The sequence below is a fragment of the Mytilus californianus genome, unplaced genomic scaffold, assembly GCF_021869535.1.
Source record: "Mytilus californianus isolate M0D057914Y unplaced genomic scaffold, xbMytCali1.0.p SCAF_4, whole genome shotgun sequence".
In the NCBI taxonomy this organism is placed as follows: Eukaryota; Metazoa; Mollusca; class Bivalvia; order Mytilida; family Mytilidae; genus Mytilus; species Mytilus californianus.
The window spans coordinates 75,520,482-75,545,888 of NW_026262690.1; the positions used below are offsets into that span (position 1 = coordinate 75,520,482).

The 25,407-nt window shown below is 32.8% G+C and overlaps 1 protein-coding gene across 1 annotated transcript; it reads left to right on the forward strand.

The window, feature by feature from the left end:
* Nucleotides 1-227: 227 nt before the first annotated feature.
* Nucleotides 228-5,107, forward strand: LOC127738541 (uncharacterized). Its single transcript, XM_052249825.1, has 4 exons — nucleotides 228-1,089; nucleotides 3,444-3,480; nucleotides 4,011-4,091; nucleotides 4,397-5,107. The coding sequence occupies exons 1-4, from the start codon at nucleotides 484-486 to the stop codon at nucleotides 4,765-4,767; spliced, it is 1,095 nt and encodes a 364-aa protein (XP_052105785.1). The 5' UTR covers nucleotides 228-483; the 3' UTR covers nucleotides 4,768-5,107.
* Nucleotides 5,108-25,407: the final 20,300 nt, after the last annotated feature.

A 25,407-nucleotide genomic window follows, 5' to 3' on the forward strand; every position in this document is an offset into this window, starting at 1 on the left:
TGATTGACCCCGAGATTAAACCATATTAAGTAACGGATAAATACCTTTATCAAAGTATTTAGGACAGGAAATATATATACCGTCATTCTTTTGTAAACGACATGTACATGTGGCTGCATGTAAGCTATGTAAACATACCTATCTATATATATGTTAATGTGTATTTTAAATCAGGTAAAGTGGGATTGTTCAAGGTTGGAGGTCAGAGTTCGGTGTTATAATTTGGTGGGATTTCCCCAATGTATTTCACAACTGTCTCTCACTGACAACATTCAAAATATAGTTTTCATTCATGAAAAGAATTTGTGAGTCACCAGCAGTAGCACTGTTTTGCTTCGAGTTTAAAGTAGCTGTAGTCATGGAAAATATTATTTGTACTAAACATTAGGATTTTTTTGTAGGTTTTCTCTGGAAACTTTATCCCAAATGTAAAGCAACTTAATTACTCCATAGAAAGTACTGAGGGATATTTACAAACCAAAGATGAGTAGAAGTGCAGTTATGTTTCGTCAAAACAGTAAAGTGGAGAAAATTCCAGATGATGAAAGCGAAGAGCTTTTGTCGAAGAAAACAGACGAGGATGAAAAAAGTGACCAAACAGAAGAGGCTTCACTCAAGAGACCTAATTCTCAAATAACATCAAACAATTTTGTGCGAGCACTAAGTCGGACAAGTGAAAAGGACGAAAATACAACAGAATTAACCTTAAATGGCAACTTGCATATTATTATGCCAAATACAGACGAAACTTGTGGAGGAGCAATTAAATTACGAAAAGATAATTGTGATGATACCGAGATTGATATTGAACCTGATGAAAAACTTAAACGTAGGAAACAAAAAGGATGGTGTAGCCTTCTGAAATTAAATTGCTCAAAACAAACAATTTTGAATATAGTATATGGATTACTTATTATATCAGCATTAATTATTGGGATCAAAGCTTTAATCAAATACTCTGAAGATGAACATGACCGTTACTTCTACTGCTACCCTTGCCAAAATATGAACATTTATATCAAATATACTAAAAGAGTTGATAATATGTGTTGCACAGATAATCCTGTGGAGGAAACTGCATTGCCAAAGGTTTGTTGTTCTTATCAAAGCATATGTAGGTCAAAACATACTGTAGTACGTACGGGAATTTCCTATGTAAGCATTTCTTTAAATAGAACTAAAACGTGATATATTTTACCCGTTTACCACCTGACAATATTTGTCAAATTTTGAATGGTTATTAAGTTTGGTACTGTGCCAAAAGATAATTTCAAGTTAGATATTTTACGCCTTTCTTATTTGATTGGGTACATCTTCGTGTTTGTTTTTCTTAGTCCAAAATAAAAATATTTGCGCTTTGAGGGTAAATCTGCCTACCCTATTTATGCCTAAACATATCTATATATCCTTCAAATATCCATTTTATTATTGCTCTTTTCGTATCTCCTCCGTATACTTTTTAAATTCCCGGCCTTTTATATAGAAACTAGAACATTGATTGGGACATTATAAAAAACAGCATGGCTAAGTTTCTATTAACAATATTCATATAAGAAATCCGTTTGATTATGTCGTGATCTCCGTATACTTCCCCATACACTCACATCCACACCCACAAAAATGAATAGACGTTGCCTTCTTTAACATCGGAACGACAATCGAGCTACATTATATAATCGTGCGATGTATTGTTTATGCATCTATTCTTAAATGTGGTTCACATTTTTTCCGTTGGACGTTGCAGCAGACAAAAAGCCCTAAAATCCCTAGCATGGCCATATTTTAGTTAATTATAACAAACTTATTTAATAACTCCGAAACCTTGAAAATTGAATAGACCATGAAAAGTGATTTATCTACAAAGGTTTGAAATATCTGTCTTTAAGCCGAAAAAAATATTGATGTTGATTCGCTCTTTCCTGTGACCGGGTTATGATGACATTTCTCCCCTCAAGATAGTAAAACTTTATTTAACGTTTCAAAAAACCCAATATTAGCAATCAGAGGCGGATTAAGGTAAGGGGACCCAGGGACCCGGTCCCTTATAGAGCTCCATATGTATATAGTTAATGCATAAACGGTTTACATGTCCCACCCAAACTTTGGGTCAACGTTTGGGGCCCCCTTTTTTACAAGTCTGGATCCACATCTAGTCATTATGCTAAAATATAAATTCAAGAGTTGAAATATAGTGTACTAATAACTCTCGAGCGAACAGAAATGTTTTTTTTTATGTGTTTGTTAATTTAGTCTTTAATCACGTGCTAGCCCCCATAATCAGATATATATAGATTCTACCACTGCATCGAGTGTGATACGATATTTATTCACTCGAGACAGTTAAATTTTCAAATTTAAAACGCGAGGCTCGCCGAGCGTTTTAAATGTTTAAAATTTAACTGTCGAGAGTGGATAAATATCGTATTACACGAGATTTGGTGGTGGAATCTGTTTCTCTAATGATTTTCAAACAATATGCAGGCAAACTTATTCCTTCTTTTTGAATGATTTGCAAAAAGATGTGTTCTTTCTATGTGACGTCATCAGGCATGGTCGCCTTTTTTCATGCCGTCACAATAGGAAATTCAGAGGAAAGCAAGAAAATTCGACGTCATAATCGGATTTTAACCAATGAAGAACTGAGATCAAACGAACCACACGTTGATTAAATTTTTTTTATACAATGGGTGCAGAAAGGGATAAATTGACGAAGAATTAGAGAAATATATATATATATATATCACCTTAAAATGAACAAAATAAACTGTGACGTAAACAGTAATCCTTATATAACCATTCACTCAAAGTAGAAACAGGATATAAGGAAACAATTTACTATACAAATAAAGCAAAAACTAATGTTTATACCTGTTATTGTGTTCCGTATTTGACTGATGGCTAGATACATCGTGTTTACTGTCTATCTTGGCGTAGCATATAACAGTGTCTATCAATGGAGGAAAAATATATCTAAATAAGATCTGTTCCTTTTAAGGTTGTTTACATTTCCCTCCGACCATTTGTTGATACTAAATGTATACGACTATACCATATCATTTTCGCTAAATAAAGTTCAGTTTGTACATGATTTTCAGGATATCCAACGATGAACTAGTGGGAATTTTACATTGAGTTATCTAACATATTTATTGATTCTTTCTTTTTTTTTTTATTTATTTGTGATTTTGTCGCAAAACTTTATATTGTGTTTAGAAATACAAAAAAAAAAAAATGGAAGTTTTATACTGATAAAAATGTCACGATGAAAACTATTTCTTTAATATAGAGGAACAAATTCAATGTTTTTTCTGAAATAAAATTGTTGATATCAAGCTCTTGTGAAATAGAAAAAATAAAGATAAATTATGATTATAACATGTGGCCTTTTTCTTTTTATGCGTACAAGACAATAAGGTAATAAATAACCTTCATTTTTATTTCAGAGCAGTCCTCTTACATCACAAGAAAAAAAAGTAGTAGGTGAGAATTATATATTCATACATTATATCACTGCTTTTCAATAGCAGTCAAAAAGTAATGGTAGAAAAATGTATCTTCATAATCTTACTAACTTTACTACAAAAACCGTTGAATAAGAAACTTCTTAAAAGCAACAAACAACATGCATGGATTCATATGCCTTATTTCATTAAGATATCTCGTCTAAGCAAAAGTAGTTTAACTCGGACACACATTTATGTGCATTTCCCAAGTCGGAACCTCCGCGACTATGGTTACCTTAACGTTAAGCTATATACTGTAATGATTTTTTTGTTTTTTGTTTTTTATCATTTTAGAGATTTAATGTTGCTTGGCAAATCTTTGAAAGTCTCTGTTAAATCTATTCACAAATTTTCTCAACTCCACTGATATATTGTAAACACACGTTATATTATGTTGGTCCATATTTGTCTAATTTTGTGTCGTTGTGTTGCTGTCTCAATCAGTTATACCACTCATCTCCATTAATTCACATATTATAGTATAGTTATTGTTTATTTTCTTTCCAGATACATCATCATACAATGGCACTAGGATCCTTGAGTTCCAAGCTAATTTTGACACGCAGTGGGAGAGAATCGGCAACAAAGGTTTGTCAAAAAAAATTTGTGATATGATTGAGTTAAAAAGAAAGACATAAATTGCAGCTATTATAGAAACTTTCTTCCATATCAACATTATTCAAATCGTTCTTTTTTCTATTTGATTTTACATAAACATCGCATGTTTTTAACTTCAGCATATTTTGATGACCTTAAAGAACATGCATTATTTAAAAAAAAAAGATTAAAAAAAGAAATAAGAACATGCATTCTCATATAGCAATAGGTAGACATCATAATTCTATTTTATGTAGCCTTTTGGAGATAATACAAATACTTTTTTCTTTTATCAGATATCATTCCATGGACTCCAGTCACCAATATGGACACCAGTTTTGTAACTTTCATTAAAGGAAGAAGCGAATTGGAACTGCTACACGACGGGAATTATGTTATAACGTTGTCCCTGACTACAGATACTTTCAGTAGCAAATCTGTTGACGTTCGAGCGATGGCATGCCTTGTTTTCCAGCCACCTTTTGGAGAAAACCCAAGGGAGGAATGTAGACAAATCACACATGCTGACAAGATGGTCGTACCTTTTCAGATTTTCAAGTTTGATAGTCTCAGAAGAGGGACAGTACTACATGCTTTCATATTATCATCGAAGGGCGGCTTCAAAACACAATCAACACATAACAAACTGTACTTAGTGCTGTTGTAAAGACCGTACAAAGGGCAGTAACTCAAACTAGAAAATAAACTGTGATATGAATGTGTGTTTTACATGGTTTTTGTTGACCACTATAATTATGAATGAGCGATTGATTGAAAGCGACGGAATGAAATAAGTAAAGTATGAAATAGATGAATGATTCATGAATGTTTAAAAAATAGTTACTCTCAGAGTAAACATTTTGCATCCTCTGTCAATGTTTTATTTGTCATGTATACATACAAAGATAAATTTATAACATACATATATGTAAAAATAATGTATTATTTAATGTAAATAAACAAATATGTATATAAATGTAGATACAAAATAAAATATTTATATCTAACTTGATTTATGTACATAAATGCACACAAACAAGAAGTTCAAGGTCATATATACTATAATTATTTATACAAGAATGACATTGAAATGTAGTGTTGAAATATTACCGAAATAAAGACTACTGTCAATCTATCCAGCAATTCTCTTTATAAAAAGCTATCCTGCAGTTCGTCAGCCTGCAATTGCGTTTGGAAAACTACTTGAGCGACAATCTTATTTTTTTTCAAAATGATGGGTTTTGACTTTTTGGTCGAAAAAAAGACTTACATAGAAAATCAAAGATTTTAATATTCCATTAACACATTTCTAACTTTTGTTTACAGATTTCTAACTCACATTTACGGTTTTGTAAGTAGCATTTACAACAAAGTAATCATGATGATGATTCAAACTAATTATTATCTGTTAAAGTGCCTAACAAGATTTTGACCTTAAAACGATCGTATTGAATTTTGATGTCCAAAAATAGTCATCCTGCCTTTTTTTTTTTTTGCAAATAATCTCATCCTGCCTTTTTTTTTACTCAAAACTCCTGTCCTGCCTATTTTTTTCAAATTTCATCCTATAGCCCCCCCCCCCCATAAAAATCAAATGGTAGCTCCCTAACAACCAGTGCTATTAAAATAATGCATGATTTTAACCAATTTGTTTCTTTTCTGTTATTTTTCCTTTTTTGTCAGCCCGCAATAGGAGGCAACTGCCTACATGCCTCCATGTAATTTACGGCCCTGGACTGGGCTACTAATATAAGGAAAGAAGTGCTAAAAAGCTGAATGAAGAGGAAAAAGTATCTGAAAAAATAAGAGACAATTTGAATCAATTGCCGACAAACTAATTCAGAACTACATCTCTACATTCCGTATTTGGTCTAACGTCTTGTTAGGACAATTAACGGAAGAGCAGTGTAGGATGCCAACCAAAAGATAAAGTACAACAAAAACAAATCCAACAGCAGATCAAAGATTCCGCGTTTTTAAAGAAAATCAAAAGGATAGATGTATGTTCTCTTGAATTAAAAAAAACACCAAGACGATTCTTAAGATTGGTAGCCTAAAGTCTAGACATTAAAGCAGAGTCTATAATCTCTAGCCGTAAAGAACTGTCAAGACAATGAGTTGGAAAGTGGGTACCCCTAAGCGAATTTTATAGAATGGCTTTTTTCCATGTTTCGGACGAAACTTTTTCTGTTTTTAAGAATACTTACCCCATAAATTCGATACTATCTCGCTATAGTACTAACTTATAGCTATTCATTAAAGCAGAGTCTATAACCACTAGCCATAAAGAACTGCCGAGACAATGAGTTGGAAAGAGGGTACCCCCAATGCGTATTTTATAGAATTAGGCTTTTTTCATGTTTCGGACGAAATTGTTCGGCCTTTAAGAATGCTTACCCTAGAAATTCTTTACTATCCAGTTGTAGTACTATCCAATAGCTATTCATTTAAGCAGAGTCTATAATCCATAGTCAGAAAGAACTGCAGAGACAATGGGTCGGAAAGTGGGTACCCCTAATACGCAATTGATAGAATTTGAATTTTTTTCCATGTTCCGGACGAAATGTTTTGGTTCGTAAGAATTATTTTGACGAAATTACGATACTATCATACTGTGTTATAGATAAAATACTTTTAAGACATCTATAATGTGAATTACTGGTCAAGTATGAATTTCAAAGTTGCAAGTTTTTGTTTTGACTGAATATTGTGAGTTGTTATGTCGTTAACCATTTTCAAATAGTCACAAAGTTTTGATATAAGCATAAATTTTATTGTCGGTAATAGATGTAAAAATAAGTTTAACATCGTTTTAATACATTTAAGTCGTAAATATGGGTTAAAAAATCGCAAATGTGAATTAAGAAGTTGAAAGAAAAAAATTTTATTTTCGTTATTTTATGTAACGATGGATTTAGATATTGAATTTTGAATTTTCAGTCAAAAATATGAGTGAAGAAATCGCAAAAATGAATCATGAAATTGTATGAAAATGTTAAATTGTCGGTATGACAAGTGAAAAACCCTCATTTTTGATGAAAATAGAATTGTCGCTCAAGGAGCTTTCCAAACGCAATTGCAGATGACGAATAGCAGGATAGATTTTTAAAAAGAGATTTATAGGAAGAGAATTGCTAGATAGCTTTACACTAGTAAACAAAAGTACATTATGATTTTGTTAAAAATGATATTAATGATAATGAAAAAAATGGTAACCATCTAAGGCTGAAATATCAATCAATACACATTCAACATCAACATACATGCACGAGGTAATTAGCACAGAAAGCTAAGAAAGCAGCATGAAGAATCAATCGTTTAAAAAAATGGTGTAGTAACTGGTAATAATTTGTAAAACACCCCAGTCGTGTACGTGCATATCGTCAAAAGCTTTGTCATGCAGAGAATTGTATATTATTCATAAGAACGAATAAGAGTTTGGCACTCATCGCGATACATCCAATCAAGACTGTGAGTGAAATCACGACATGTAAAATATGGTTTACTATTAATAAGATATACATGTACGTAGGTAACTGGCAATAAAAGACGGAAAAGGGCAAGTGATACTTTGAACAATTTCTGCCGTAATGTTTTTAAAAATAATTCAGATATCTTGGTAGTACAGTAATACATTTAAAAACGGTATTTACTTAGAGCTAGGCAACTAACCTTACAAGACTGATAAGACCTGTGCGAAAGAATTTAACGGGAAACGAAACATAACATGATAATGGTAAGCATAGAATTTAGAGCAATGACATATGTTGAAACTAGGAAAGGCGGCTTCATTAAAGATAAATCCACGGTACATGCAAAAACGTCTGGTCCTACCCAACACACACTCTATTTAAAGTGATCCTGGTATATACCCCAACATAATCAACTAATTGTTTATGAACGACATATTTGACACTCGACGTGAGAGGATCTGTACTATTAAAACGTCAGCGTGTAAATCTTTGTATCATCCGATTAAACGGAACGGTGGTACTTTGATTAGGGATTTTCAGTCATGTAGGTATTCTTTCCTTTAATGATTTGTCTCTTAGACATGCTTTGTTAATAAAGGTCTATATTTAACTAAAAGAAACTTTAAAAAAACAACGCAAAAAAGATTTAGTTACTACAACCAGAAAATATTCTTCGGATATACACTAAAGTATTTTAACTACTTTGTGATATACCATTTTTGCAGTCATAATATCATATACTACAACCATCATCAAATTGCCGATGTGATGGCTGATGAGCTCGATGGAGTCGTTTGGAAATTCCGAGAAGGAAAAACAAGAGCATCGCATTTTTTTTCTCTTCAAAGGGTTACTTTCATTCACTATATTGATTCTGAATGAAAGATTTACAAAAGATCGAGCTACTGGCATCGCAAATTAAACAATTTATGGAACTATTAGAGACTCATAGGAATGCAACTTAACTTTACCTAAGTACCCGATTTACTCGGTTTGAAATGTTTTAAATTTAAGTCATTTTTTTCTGATGAACGGGAAATAACCCCGATTGAATCATGTTCCATGTACATCCCGGATATCTATACAATCCAAACATATCATGATACAAATGAATACTTAGAAAATTAAACATTTTCATGGTCAGTTTAAAAAAAAATCCAACTTTGAACCGAACTTTTAATACGAAATGTTTTCTAGTTAAGCAAGTTTCTTGTGTTAAATATTGACCTGTTAAAACCACATTCAATTGACAATATTAAAAAATAAAAAGATGCGGTATGATTGCCATTGAGACAACTTTCCACCAGAGTACAAATGACGCAAAAGAAAGCAACTATAGTTAACTGTATGACATTCAACAATAAGCAAAAACCCATACCTCAAAGCATACGATAAAAGGCCCCGACATGACAAATGTAAAACTTTGCAAACGAAAAAAAAACACAACCTAATAGCCTGATTTATGTACAAAACAATAAACGAAAAACAAATGTGATTTACAGTAACAAACGACAGTCACTAAATTACAGGCTCCTGACCTTTGACAGGCTCATATAGAATGTGACAAGCTTAAACATTTTTGCGGAGCTCAACACTCTTCCTAAACGTTGACAATGGTGTTACAGCAAAACATAAGACAACCATAAAATGCATATATACAAAGACTAATGTCAGGTGTTGGTGTCTGATGTGGTCTTTTGTACTGTCATGTTTTTTTTGTATAATTCCTTTTGTCCGTTTAAGTATAAAATAATGAATTACCTTTGCACCAACACATTTAATTATAAAATACTATATAGATAGAATTGAGAATAGAAACGGGGAATGCATCTCTTTCAACAACCCGCCAAAAGAGCAGAAAACAGCCCAACGCCACCAATGGGTCTTCAACACAGCGAGAAAATCCGGCACCCGGAGGCTGGATTCAGTTGGTCCATAAATAATAATGTATACTATTTCAGCGAAAATGGACGTCAAACTTAACTCCGAAACATATAAATGAACCAACATTACAAAACATACGAGACTTACAAAGGTAGGAGATGCATACAGTCCTTTAATTTCAATTTCCAACGCCATTCCATTATCTTATACATTCTATTAATTAAACATATGAATTATTTTGCGCCTAGAATATTAGCTTATACGATACACAGTAAGCATACTTTTCTTTCCATTCATTATCAGGTAACCGTTTGTTAATGGTAGGTTAAAATTTTGGTATAAGGTAGTTTGGGGTTACATAAACTTGAAACTTTATATACATCTTCATTATTACGGGAAAACTGTTTTATATATGCAAAATTAGGGTATTGAGCAAAATGTCCGGATGCACAAAACATGTAAATGCGATAGTGCTAGCGGTCATGGTGCCCTATGGACACATATTCTTGTTTTCAATAACTTAAACTTCAGAGCAATGTTATCTGAATAACTTATGACATATACCTAGATATACTTTGATTCACGTTCAAATCAAATAGAACTGGCATTGAAGTAATGTAAATACAAAAGGGATAACAACCAATTAAATTTCATTCATAACAATATAACCGACTGCAATATTCATCTGAAATGAAATTGTTGCTTTTTTGTTTTTATTACGATTAAAAATGGGTAGTCCATGATGCGTTGCTACTGTAAAAATCGTATAGTAAATTAATGGATTTAGATATGTAAACCAAATATGCTTCGTCAGGAACATTTGTCAATCCATCAAAAGTAGTTATTATAAGTGATTTTGGTATTTCCTTTCTTTAAACATGATACAGATTATGACCAAGCAACAATATAAACATTACTGTTGTATGAGAAAATCATATAGATAGCCTTGAAAAATGATCTATTCATTTGAATGAATTTTGTAGAAACATAGTTTCTTCTTTTTTAATTCAATCATACCCTTCTTCTTTTAGAAATCGGAAGCATATTATTACAACTTGACCTTTTAAGGAGGCAAAATATTAGTGTAATAACGAGGATTACGGAAACACAAGTTTTTAATATCCCCTATATAGGAAATCAATTCAACTTCCTGATATATACATTATATTTTTACAAAAATTCATGTATTACGTAATTTTTTTTTATATCTCCTTTCCTACAGAAAATTAATCAAACCATCAGATTTATATTAAAAAATGTTATGGTGACACTACCTTATAATAATATATGTATATATATATGTTCATTTTACCTGGTAATAGAGTGAACTGAAAGTGTCATCGGATATACTCTTTTCAACCCTCTCAAGCAATAATCCTTTATTTGTCTAGGAATCCCATAATATCCAAAACCTTATTGATGTATTGGATGATTTCTCATAACGACACAAGTTGAAAACATTATAGTTACTATGTCCCATGGAATACATCATTCAAAACGCCTTAAATTCAATTATGATCTTAAATGTATGAATAATACAATATACCTGTCTTTTCCTTGGGTAGGAATTCCTGCCAAGTATGCATTATAAAAAGGAATTGCTGCCTTTAAATTATACTATTTGTCTTCTAAATGAACTGCATTGAGTTTCAGGTGTACTGCAATTAGTATGTACCCCCTGAGGTACCGTCCAGTTATTTTGGTTTCATCAGGTATAACAGTTCAAATTATCTACTTATCGAAAAAAAACGAGGATGTCTATTTACTGATTGATCAGTACCAGAGTTGCTTCACTCGGAGATATCAGAAAACTAACATTTCAGTCAAATTGGTTAAAATGATTTATGCTGTTTAAGCAGCAAAAATCGTTTTGGTCTATAGTGGGAGTACATAGTACATATTAAGATTTATCTGCCTTTCATGCTGTACAAGAGAGTCGGAAGATACCAAAGAAATACATAGAAATGGAAAGATCACAACTAGGAAGCTGAAATCATCTTGTTGTCGTAAAGTTTTGTTCTCAACCGCCCCTCATTGTCAATTTTATATGTTTGTCAAGCTATGCGGCAGATATATCCTTTATTTCTAGTAAATGTTTTAATGATCAATTATTCCACGACTAATCAATATCCTCTGAAACTCTTCTTGAGAACGCAAATGTTCCAACCCTTCAAGTGAGACGCATCAGGACAATGGCACTTGAGACATACACAATTTTGAATAATTTGGCTCCTTAATGTTTACAAAATTTACTTCACATTAAACACACTAAATATTCTTTTAGATACAGTAACATTTTGGAAATACCACAGGTAAGAACTAACTCATATGGAAAGAAATCTTTTAGCTTTGCTTCTGCTTCTTTGTGGAATAGTTTACCGGACCACTTCAGGACTGTAAACAGCTTCACACATTTTAGAAGTCTTGTTCAGTCTTGGAGTGGAACGGACTGATTTTGCTCTGCCTGCAGGTCATTTTTGATACATTACCTATGCATGTATATGCTGCATTAACTGCTTGCATTGCAATTGAAATTTTTGTTATTTTTACGTTTTGATAATTACAAGAATTATAGATTTTACTTTAAATTATTTACTGAAAATTTTAAGCTGCAAATGTTTAAATTTTTCCTGTCTTTGTCCTTCATATATATGTTTTAGTGTTAGCACGATACAAGTATATGCTAGAGTTAATGTGGTGCTGTTTTCATTACTATTTATTTGCATGCTGCATGCCTTGTTTCATTTGTTATTGTATATGTTTTTATATTCGTTGAAAAGCTCATTAGAGCTTATGTTTAATATGTTTGTCAAATATGCCAAATCCAAATAAAGTTTTACTTACTTACTTACTTTCCACATTTTGTTAAGTTATCAAAATAATAGAGGTTTAATTATTCAGAATGAAACACTAAAAAATTAATAAATAGTTTATTATAGAAAAAAGCTTTCAATTTGTATCGCTTATAGCTTAATTATTACATGGGACTAGTTCATAGATTTTTATTTATTTATATAATGTGGTCCCAGTTATCACAAGGAATACTTGATTTATGTTTCAAAGGGCTTTTTAAAATTTTTGATTTGAGCGTAACTGATATTAAATTGAGAATGGAAACGGGGAATGTGTCAAAGAGACAACAACCCGACAAAAGAGCAGAAACAGATCAAGGCCACCAATGATCTTCAACACAGCTAGAAAATCTTGCACCCGGAGTGTAGCTGGCCCCTAAAGAAAAATTTATACTAGTTCAGAGAAAATGAACGTCACACTAGACTCCGAAACATATAAATGTACGAAAATTAAAAAAAATATACAAGACTTACAAAGGCCAGAGGTTCCTAACTTGGGACAAGCGCAAAAATGCGGCGGGGTTAAACATGTTTTGTGAGATCTCAACCCTCCCCTATACCTCTAGCAAATTTAGAATAAACAAACACACAGCAATACGCACAGTAAAATTCAGTTTAAAAAAAAGTCCGAGTCCGATGTTAGAATGTCTTTTATAGACGAAACGCGCGGTTGATGTCCAAATATCAAGTCTAGTATCTATGATGAGTTTAATTATATACACGTACATTATTGTTTTTAAAGTACACGTTTTCCTTCTTCTTTAGGTTTATAGTAGAGCTTTACATAGAAAATATTAAAAATGAACAGGTTGCAATATGTTGAACATTACCTTCAAGTGCTGCAATAAAACAAACAAAAGGTGTAAGGTTGTCGCAAAACTTAAATGTGACAGGCTGTTATGTTTTACATAACGGAACTATAACATTGTGTGCTACAGGCGGAGGCGGTAAATATTTTGTCAAAAATTACAACTCCGAAGGATAAATCCTGTCATTTATAGAATTGAAGTCAGAAGGTTGTAATGATGTCACGTGTATAGAAAACAATCGCGTAGCTGTATCAGGAGGAGACCCTTATGACATTTCTATATTAGATATGAGAAATAATAAAGTGGTGAAAACAATTAAGACGCATGGAAGCTGTTTCGGCTAAGCATACTATGGAAAGGGTCTCTTGTTTTTCAATATATATGATGGTTTACAGTACTGCAGTATTGTCAACAATGATATCAAAGATGTGGAAAGTAATAAATAAAGGTAACACTAGTATACCGGGGTTCAAAAGTCATAAATCGATTGAGAGAAAACAAATCCGGGTTACAAACTAAAACTGAGGGAAACGATACCTCACAAAACAATCATATACAGCGACAACTTGGGATATTACGTATTACTCTTTGTCCTCATTACACTGGGTTAAAACATTTGGTGAGGTCCTCACAAAAGGCTCATTAAAATTCACGAAGCTACCTTGATTCAGCACTCAGTAGGTGTAGCGATTGATGAGCAATAATATATACCTTGAAGGGTCATTCACAAATTATATGATCTCCTTATGGAGACGATCATCACCAGGTCCTAACCAATAAAGATAACCTCTGTTTACCTGCTACTATAGACTTTTAGATGGAAACAAAGCACGTTATAATGACCGATAATACAGATAATGCCTTAAGTAAGAACAACATATTTATAGTTTACAGAATTAACCTTGAAAACGCACAGCCTTCAAAGACGGATAACCTGTATTTGGTACTGTAAATATCATCTGATTTTATTTAGCACTAGATAAAACGCTTTTCAATCTAAACTTAATTTAATACACCATACCGACCGTGCGAGACCCTCATGGGTATTTAAGGTCGTTAAACACCCTCTAGTAGTAGTAATAGAGGTTTCTCAACATCTTACGAACGGACGAAAATCGCCTTAACTTGACGTAACTTGCCGTAACGAGAAAAGAGGGAGTACTCATTTATTGAATGATTTTGGACTATCGGATGTGCACTTCCTTTCATTAAGATATGCATGTAGGGTTCTTTTAAACCATTTTGAGTTGTGGACATATTATTATATTGAATGCGAGTTCTCTCTGATGTGTACTTAGTGACTTAGTGTCCTTTTTTGTTGAGATTGGAGGGGCAATGAATATTTTTGAAATTTATCTAGGCTCAGATCAAAGGTAAAAAGTCCTGCGCATAAAAGAGGTAAATTTAATCTAGGAGTGAACGACTCTAGAAAAAAATCGGTTTTTAATTTGAAAAAAAAAATCCTTGGGTCCGAGATAACTTTGTTGCCTCAAAGCTATAAAATCCAAATGGTCAGTTCTTCACCTTACATAATTATTATTGAACTATTTTCTACCTAAATTGGCAAGAAAATGAATAAAAGGAAATACTGAAATAGATATTTGAGAAAAAAAATTTAACTTGAAAAGATATTCTGTAATGTATTGTTGATTTTTGTTTTATTTTCAAGGCCTTTCTTATCCTTTTTGTCTATGTTTTGATTATCGTACACTTATTAGTATATTAGTATAATTTAAATTGTTTCAATGTACATTTTAATATCTATATTACAATCAGTTCTGTTGGTGCTGTAGCACTCATACTTTCCATTATAATACACACAACTCTATTAATTACAATATAACTAACTCCCCAAAAAAACTTTTAAAATACATATAAATAAATAGCGGTTTTAACGACATATATATCAAAGATACATAAAAAATGCCGCCTTTTCTTACTGTTAGGAGTGGTTCCCAATATTTATTATTGAATACTATCGAATAAATGTGGAGATAAATGAAGAAATTAAACTGTTTTAAACCACATCTTATCTCTTTATGCGTTATAATTCAATATGTATATATATTTATCGAAGTTGTTTTACACTTATACATGTATTAACATTAATCAGAATATATGAAAAATGGGTTATGGTTAACGAGTTTTTGTGTTAGACCTTTCTTGCAACCTTTGATTTGTTTATGAAGTGACCAAATTTCATTTCTCTGTGACTTTCAAAATTCAATCTTTATTATTTGTCAACAATTATTAAGGATAGGAAAAGATTAGTCTACTTTGTTTGAACTATAAGAACTAGTTAAGGCCATATGCACTGCTGATATATTAGTCTGAGTGGCCTATAAATCCTCGCAAAACATCTCTATAATACAGTGATCTGCTGGTCTCACGCAGATATAGAGTTGTGGTTTTTAAAGTCCAGCGCGCTGGGGTGTAAAGTCTAGCGCTGTAGATCTAAAGTCGAGCGCTAGAAATGTTAAAGTCATATGAAACGAGTGACTGGTGAAAAATAATGTTTATCTAATTCTTGAACCAATGCATATATATATCATAAACTTAGTCTTCTGTACACGATTTTATCATTTTTTACGCAAACATATCGTATAATCGTCAATTTTTTTTTTCTCTCTGTCTGTTATGATGTGAAAATATGGCAGCTCCTTAATTGTCGTGTTTTGAAGCCGTAGTTTACCGATTGTCACCTTATAGTAAACAATTAACAAAGAAGCATGGATATTGAGCACGTGTATAAAATGTACAATCAGATAATAGTTCATTTTAATGACAGATCCATGCGTATTGCGATCACCGGAATTTTACGAGGAGGGTCACGCTAAGGTCACTTGCATACGGAAAATATGTCGGCGAATTGCTTCCAGGAAGCAAGCAATTAAAAAAAGTAAACTTCTTCTAAATGTGGACAATTTTAAAAAATTTCTTCAGAAAAAGTATATGTACACAAGTTTTATAATGAAAACTATCCATTTAGTTATAAAAAACATATGCATCATTTTTTTTTTAATTTGAGGTTTCATATGAGGGTAGTGATGCCCTTTACCGTCAGGCGTCAAACGGTCATTTTCGGCTACTGTTAGCGTCAAATTGGTTAAAATTTTACCGTGATTCGTCAGGGGTCTCAAATAATTATCGTTACCGTTATTTTTGGAAAAAAATTAACGTGATTCGTCAAAATCAGTCGAATTTTTTATCGTCTAAAAGAAAATGTACATTTTATCATCATGCACCAAAAGTTACCGATAACGTCATTTGGCAAGAATTTTTACCGTTATTCGTCATGAAGGTACCCCCATTACGACCATCTCATATGACTTTATGTCCAGAGTTGGAGATTTAAATATAAAGGTTGTGTCCTCTCAACCTCTTTTCAATCCTTTATCAAATGTTAATATCGTCGTGAAATGCATGGAATACTCGCCACTGAACGTTTTATAAAAAAACATCCAACAATCATTCAGTCAAATGCAAACCAAATGCGCAGATTTTTTTTTTAACAACGACTATCAAAAACATTGTTCTTTTTAAATGGATAAAGGAGATAAATCGAACGTATATTCAACATGTAAATAAACGAAACTCAACGTAAGGTTACGCAACATTCAATAACACAAAACCAATTGGAACACTAATGTTTAACCACAACAATAAATTACAAGGTTGCAAAATGAATATTAAATTGTTTACTGTTGTCTTTAAACACGCTGCAATATCGGTAGAAAATTTAACTGCATAAAATTACAGCTCCCTAACGAAACGTTCGTCGAGTTTTGTCCGTTCGTAAGATGTTGAGAAACCTCTAATAGACATTTTCGAAAAGTCATCTACACGGACACTTATACCGACACCGATACCTACACTGACTAAAAAAATAGAGGGACCGTATCAAAATGTCAAAATGCACTAAATGAATTTAATTTAACATTTATAACTATATTAACGAGGTAAATTATATTTAAAAATAAACGCATGTATTATTAATATGGCGATCCTGCAAATACTATAGGATGGATATCCCATAGAAGAAAAAGACTCCCCTCGTAAAACTTTGTTTGACTCAGCAGAGGTAGAAAAAAATATAAATTCATTATTCGTTAGTTGGTTTTCTATAATTTTTAATTCAAAGTATGAGCTAGAAACACAAAGTTCTCTCATCAGTTATGGAATTCTTTTAGTGATGATTTGTGATATTCCAACTGTTTTCTTCTAATTGTCGAATTATACTGATTGATCTTTTTCAAGCAGTAAATTACATTTCATGTAGTTTTTGGGGTGAAATAACCAAAATGGGTATTTATCTCATCAAAAGAGAAAATTTAGGTTCAAGCGTGTTAGAGTTGACTGTTTTGTCCTGAATACGTATAAAGCAAAAATATTGATACACCAGTCTCGCTTCAGATCCATTTTTTTTTATATATTTAGGCTACATTTTGATATAATAACATTACACATTCACAGTACCAATACAGGAAATATATGGGTCAAGTGAAATACCTTTCAAATGTGTCATAACAACAGAGTAGGTGTGTTTGAATAAAATAAGAAAAGCTTCGTGCTATTTCAAATGTTTAAACTGGAAGTGTATTTCTTAGTTGTATTTTGTTTTACATTCGTTCACTCATTTTTTAGTGAAAAATTTAGGCATATTAATTATTTTATTTATGAAATGTATAAAAAAAAAAGTGGGACAAATGTTATTCACTAACTCCTCCTTGGATTTATACAAAAAATCCATGACTTTATAAGTGGATCTTAAAAATGCATAAATGAAACAAAAAAACATTTTAGTTTGTGTAATCTAGGTTAATTATTCTTCAACCTCTGCAAATGTTTAGTCTGCCCTTCTACATAATACTTGAATAGAATTTTTTTAATGTTTTTATTAACTTTAAAATCCCCCCCTGACAACCAACCAGACAATAGTTTTTTAGATGACAAAAGGTCTAAAAGTACATGAGATGCTTTATAGCTAGTAGATACATTTGTTTTTTTAAACTTAACTGTCATGTAAGGATCGTAATTATGCCAAGTGGATAAATTTATCGGTTTTCAAGAGCTAAGTTGACAGCGCGGGTCATCCCTACAATGGCTTCCATTTTCACGATTGAAAAAATCAATCGGCGTTATTGAGAGATGATTTTGACGAAGTAGAATCCTGACTTTCAGTGGAAAGTTCTACTAATTTACACAAAGCCTTCCCCTTTTTTTAAAAATTATAATATGAAGATCGGTCAATTCTCAGCTTCTAAGCAGAGCCAATAGATCAACATATCATTGAAAATATTTTTTTATACAGTATTTAAAGTGTAAATTATATATATATTTTTTTATAAATGCCTGTGCTCATTGTACACCTTGAGATGACCCCACCTAAAAAGGTTACCTGTCGTCCTAGGCATAGGTGTAAGCGTCAGTGTCGATAAGTTTTCGAAAATGTCTATTTAATACAGTATCACTGTTTCCTCAGGTTCAGATAATAACCTGACTAGGTCGTTCATTTGAGCATTAAGAGCAAATTCAAAAGACTTCAAAATTATCCAAAACAATTATATAAATGGTCCGGCGAAGCTTAATAACACCTAACACAAGTACTGATAGAAGCCACACAAAAAAAAATCAAATAATTTTACAGTTATCTCCCCTTAACTATTAATTTCCTAATAAAAGTGTAGTATCTCAACTTTGGGAGCAGATACCACCGCCCCCGTATCAATTATTAAACTTCAGAAAAAGAGAGGCAAAAAAAAAAAAACAACAACAAAGGGATATTGGAACTCAGTCGAAAACAAAGTGACAATTTCATGGCAAAAAAAAAACCGACGAAAAGACAAACAACAGGTCACAAAACAGAAAACTTAAGACTGAGTTACACGACCCCCACCACAAACCGCATGTAATCTCAGGTGCTCCAGAAGAGTAAGCAGATACTGCTCCACCTGTGGCACCCGTCGTGTTGATCATGTCCATGTAAATATTAAACCGGTGATTATTCTAATTTGTTACGTCACATTTGAGGAAATGAGGACGGGATTATGGGTGCGACAATTGGAACATATCCGTCGTCATCTGTAAAACAGATACTCCATAACGTTCAACCAACTCGTGGCGTTCGTAAAGTGTTTGAAAGGATGATTTCATCTTCTTCACTTGGAACTCTTGGTTCAATAGCTACTTTGTAAGCAACACTCCTGCATCAAGGAAATAACGATAGGAAATGCAAGCTCTGGAATAGCGTATCAACTGGGAGATATATACTCCATATGCAGGCGCTGCTGGGATGCTGCAATCATCTCTTTTGTCGTAATATTTTGTTTGTTTTCAACCGATCCTCATTGTAAATTTCTAGATGTAAGCCAAGAAATGGTCAGACTTCACTGTATCTGTTGTATTCTTTATTTCAAGTTCGACGGGATAAATACGTTCAACATAGTTACCACACTTATTATTTAGTAATATGATATCAACTTCATAGCGGAACGTGAAGTTAAAATAGTATAATTGTAGTTCTGATCATTCTGTCAAAGAAGCTCCTGTATGAAATAAGGCCCATATGAATAAAGGAACGAGTCCGCAAGAAAAGGAGCACAAATGGTTCCCATGAGAATGTCGATTGTTTGTTGAAAAACAAGTCCTCCAAACATAAAAAATATGTCAAGAAATCAGCATCTTGTCAATGATAGTTTCAGAGAATTCTTTGTTTAAATCAGAGTGTTTTTTTTTTTTTTACAAAGTACGATATATATCTCCACAAGACAAGATACTTGTATCTACGTTGGCCATTCTATTTTATGAAACAAAGCAGGACCAATTTGTCTTTTAGTTTAGAAAAGGGAATACTTGTGTAACGGGTAGAAAAGTAAAATGTTTAAATACTATTGCAAGAGGAAAGAGACTTAGATTGTATCTACTCTAAAAGATCGTTGGAATTGTTAAGTATCTACATCTGATTTACGCCTCCCCTTGGGTAGGTAGTTTCACGATAACGTTGAAGCCCAGCTTTGATTGATCATAAAATTGATGTCAGTAATTTAGAAACAGGCTGCGTGGAGCACTTGGAAGATCCAACAACATAACGTTGTGTGTAAGGATACTTGTGTAATTTAGGTATCAAATACAGTGAAGGAAGATCCAGTTCTTCATCTTTGGTTGAAATGTCAAAGGAACATAGACCTATGATTATTCAGGATTTCCTCCTTCAAAGAGTTGTGGGGGTATATATTAAATTTCAATGTGAACTGTCAATACCTAATTCCTTTATCAAGCAGTTTATGTAATGTGATAAACACACAAAAACGATGTTGTTTGGGATTTTATCTGCGGGGACAATAACATATTTGTCATGGAGGACAGGTGATTCGCAATATATGAATTTCATTTAAGACTAATACCCATTTACAAAACTATTTCCTACATATAGCTAACATTTACAACCATTATATAAAACACCACCATAAACGTCTTCCAAATAAAACATAAATATTTCATTGTACCATAAAGTCACGTATACTGCACATCAGTGGATATATATAGTTTTATGAGTATGGCACGTCAGCTATCAATGTGAACGAACGCCGTCCTGTTAATATAACATTTTCAATATTTAAATAAAAGATATTTTTATGAAACCGTTTGTTTATTGTAAGAGATTGACTGATTGTTTGATTGTCATTATATTTTACCATGGATGACATTATAAAAGAGTAACAACATCCACACTCTGTGGTAGCTGATTTTCATTTTTGAAATTTAAAAAAAACGCTAATCATAACAGGAAGGCCGAAGAACCATGTTAAGAAATTGGCGCAGGATCCGGGACAGTTTGCTTAGGTTTACACTACGTTTATACACATAAATAGATTAATTCAAACATTAAGACATAGATTCAACTGGTGGTGTCCACTTGTGCCTCTAAAGCAAATAAATGTGAACAAACACTCATAAAATCATGTATACCGGCTGTATGGGCAATCGCTGTTTACAAAAATTAAAACGTTCAAATAGTGAGATGCTGAGGACAATCAGAACACTTTTTCTCGGGTATCCCATGGAAGCCTTTAAATTGAAAACAGAGGGCCGAAGGTTCGTTCCGTTGATTTAAAGTTTTCATCTCTCAATAATTTACTAACATGTATTATATTCACAATAACTTTGTTTGAAAAGTGAATATGGTTTTGATGTACAAGGAAATACTCAGTGTAAAATTTACAGCATTCATAAAACGGAACGTTTTGATTGTTGTATATATTTTGTATGCGATTTACAGTAGACTGAGTGACTTACACGTTGATGTCTTCAGTTCTATTCAGGATTCAATTTGTCAAGATTTTGTGGTGAGCTTGGTCGAACACCAATCAATACGTTACAAACTTAAAATTGGTAATTTGTAGGAATCGGATTATTTGTAGTAATCGTAAGATACCTCCCATTTTGCACTCTACAATGTTCAATTTGAACGAATCAAAATTGCATAAGGCCCATATGAATAAAAGAACAAGTCAGCAAGAAGAGGAGCACAAATAGTTCCCATTAGAATGTCGATTGTTTGTTGAAAAACAAGTCCTCCAAACAAAAAAAATTTGTCAAGTAATCAGCATCTTGTCAATGCTAGTTCCAGAGAATTCTTTGTGTTCAGAGTGTTTTTTTTTACAACGTACGATATATCTCTCCACAAGACAAGATACTTGTATCTACGTTGGCCATTCTTTTTTATGAAACAAAGCAGGACCAATTTGTCTTTTAGTTTAGAAAAGGGACAAGGGAACGTCACCATCTAAAAATGGATAATTAACAATAGGATATGAAAAATCATCTCTTTTATATTAAATTTTGGTATTAAGCTTCCCGTTAAAGATATAGACATCAAGATCCAGGAAAGGGCAGTGTTCATTGTCAGTATTAGCTTTATTTAAAGTCAGTTCAGCAGGATAAATCTCTTTAGTGTACATACTAAAGTCGTCATTATTAAGAGCCAACATAGCATCCAAATATCTTAAAGTGTTATTTAATTTTTGTATCAGATGTTGTTTCGATGGGTCTTTGTTGATTTTAGTCATAACTCATAACAATACAGAAACAGGTCTGCAATAAGTGGTGCACAGTTAGTCCCCATTGGAATTCTGACAGTATACGGAATCTCCATAGCGAACAAAAATGTTTTCTAGTAAAAATTCAAGTTAAGTTATCGTATCAAAGGCTGCGTGCATTGATCAATATAAGATCCACGAAGAACTTATCCCTTTTTATTAACAAAATAGTAAAAAGTAAAATAACAAAAATAATGAACTCCAAGGAAAATTCAAAACGGAAAGTCCCTTATTAAATGGCAAAATCAAAAGCTCAAACACATCAAACGAATGAAAAGCAACTGTCATATTCCTGACTTGTTACAGGCATTTTCTGATGTAGAAAATGGTGGATTAAACCTGGTTTCATAGCAAGCCGAACCTCTCACTTGTATGACAGTCGCATAGAATTCCATTATATTGACAACAATGTGTGTGCAAAACAAACAGACATAATAGGTAAAAATGTCAATAATTGGGGAACAGCAGTCAACATTGTTTTATAATCTTAGTCACTATAAAACAAATAGCTATTTTAACAAAGAAAAACAAAAAGACATACAGACACTATAGACAAAGTACATACGCAAACAAGAGTGCACACGCTGAAATGTCTCGCCTGTTTTACTGACCATAAATGTTATGTTGATTGTCTTACAGATAAAGGTTTTACTACAAGTATCACATAAACTTGACATTTTTAAAGACCCATGACCATGAGGTCAAGTTCAGATGAAAACTGCCACACAGACATGTACACACTACAATTATTCCATACACCAAATATAGTTGACATATTGCTTATGGTAATTGAAAAACAGACAAAAACATAAAAACTTAATGTTAACTAATGAAACATGGAAATGAGGTCAAGATCAGATGATACTGGTTAGACAGACATATACACCCTAAAATCATTCAATACACCAAATATAGTTGACATATTGCTTATGGTAATTGATAAACAGACAAAAACACAAAAAATAAACATTGACCAATGAACCATGAAAATGAGGTCAAGGTCAGATGACACCGGCTAGAAAGACATGTACACCTAACAATCATTCCATAAACCAAATATAGTTGATATATTGCTTAAAGTACTTGAAAAACAGACCAAAACACAAAAAATTAACAATGACCAATGAACCATGAAATGAGGTCAAGATCAGATGAAACCTGTAAGTCTGACATGTACACCTTACAATCATTCCATACACCAAATATAGTTGACATATTGCTTATGGTAATTGAAAAACAGACAAAAACACAAAAAATAAACATTGACCAATGAACAATGAAAATGAGGTCAAGGTCAGATGACACTGGCTAGACAGACATGTACACCTAACAATCATTCCATAAACCAAATATAGTTGACCTATTGCTTATAGTACTTGAAAAACAGACCAAAACACAAACACTTAACATTGACCAATGAACCATGAAAATAAGGTCAAGGTCAGATGACACCAGCTAGACAGACATGTACCCCTTACAATCATTCCATACACCAAATATATTTGACCTATGCTTACAGTTCTTGAAAACAGACCAAAACACAAAAATTTAACAATGACCAATGAACCATGAAAATGAGGTCAAGATCAGATGAAACCTGTCAGTCTGACATGTACCCCTTACAATCATTCCATACACCGCTTATAGTTGACCTGCTGCTTGTAGTATATGGGAAACGGACCTTATCACGTAATTTTAACCTTGATAACTGATCCATGAATTGAGGTCGAGATCAGATTAACCCTGTCTGATGGACATGTAGATCAAATTTATTTGTTCAGTGTATGTTCACTGGTGTTAATATGTCTTTTGATTGAGTAAAGCCATTTCAATTGATATTTTATAGTGTGTCTTTCTATGTTGTGATGTTACACTATTGTTTCAGAAAGGGTGAAGGTTTGGTACCATAAAAACGTTTAAACCTGCTGCAATTGTTTGCACCTGTCCTAAATCAGGAATCTGATGTTCAGTAGTTGTCGTTTGTTGGTGTGGTTCACAAGTGTTTCTCGTTTCTCGTTTTTTATATAGATTAGACCGTTGGTTTTTCCGTTTGAACGGTTTTACACTAGTAATTTTTGGGGCCATTTATAGCTTGCTGTTCGGTGTGAGCCAAGGCTCCGTGTTGAAGACCGTACTTTGACCTATAATGGTTTACTTTTATAAATTTTGACTTGGATGGAGAGTTGTCTCATTGGCACTCATACCACATCTGCTTATATCTTTGCAAGGAACCCATATACTAAATATAGTTATCCTATTACTCATAATAAGTGAGAAATTCACATGACCAAAAAAAAACTGTATTTTTTTTCAAGCAGTCACTGAACCATGAAAATGAGGTCAAGGACAATGGGCATATGACAGACGGAAAGTTCGTAACATAAGGTATCTGCATACAAGGTATGAAGCATCCAGGTCTTCTACCTTCTGAAATATAAAGCTTTAAACATATAGTTCACGCCGCCGCCGCCGCCGCCGGATAGTAATACCTATGTCTCGCATACTGCGACTTTCGTCCCAGGCAAGACAAAAATAAAGGACGAGAATACTAAAATGACCATAGCACAATAACACAATGGCGGGATGAATAAATACCTAACCACGCCTGATGTATATACCAAAAATGAACTATACAGTATAGGTTACAAATATACAAAAATGAATAAAAAGAACACTATAACACGTAATTAAGATGATAAACAACGTCAGTACCTTGAATCTATAGCCTGTAATTCAGTGGTTGTCGTTTGTTGCTGTGTTACATATTTGTTGTTTGTTCATTATTTTGTACATAAATTAGGCTGTTCGTTTTCTCGTTTGAATTGTTTTACATTTGTCATTTCGGTGCCTTTCATAGCTGACTATGTGGTATGGGCTTTGTTCATTGTTGAAGGCCGTACGATGACCTATAGTTGTTATTTTCTGTGTCATTTGGTCTCTTGTGGAGAGTTGTCTCATTAGCAATCATACCACATCTTCTTTTTATATTCAAGACCATGATGTATTATTTGTGAAGTTGATACGGAATATTTATCAACAAGGTCTTGGTATTTTCCGATAAACTTCTTTTTTTTTTTTTAGAAATTGGACGAGACATTCTTTGACATAACCTTGGTTCATCAACTTTCTGCTCAGACACTGGTGACGTTTTTTAAAGTCTGAGTAGCAGCTGCAAGCTCTTGAATACCGAA

What these genes read in the sequence shown, in the direction of transcription:
- LOC127738541 (XM_052249825.1), top strand. Translation starts at nt 484, where the DNA reads ATGAGTAGAAGTGCAGTTATGTTTCGTCAAAACAGTAAAGTGGAGAAA. An exon ending in ACAAGAAAAAAAAGTAGTAG is followed by an intron (nt 3,481 to 4,010) that starts GTGAGAATTATA and finishes TTTTCTTTCCAG; the next exon opens with ATACATCATCATACAATGGC. An exon ending in GGAGAGAATCGGCAACAAAG is followed by an intron (nt 4,092 to 4,396) that starts GTTTGTCAAAAA and finishes TTCTTTTATCAG; the next exon opens with ATATCATTCCATGGACTCCA.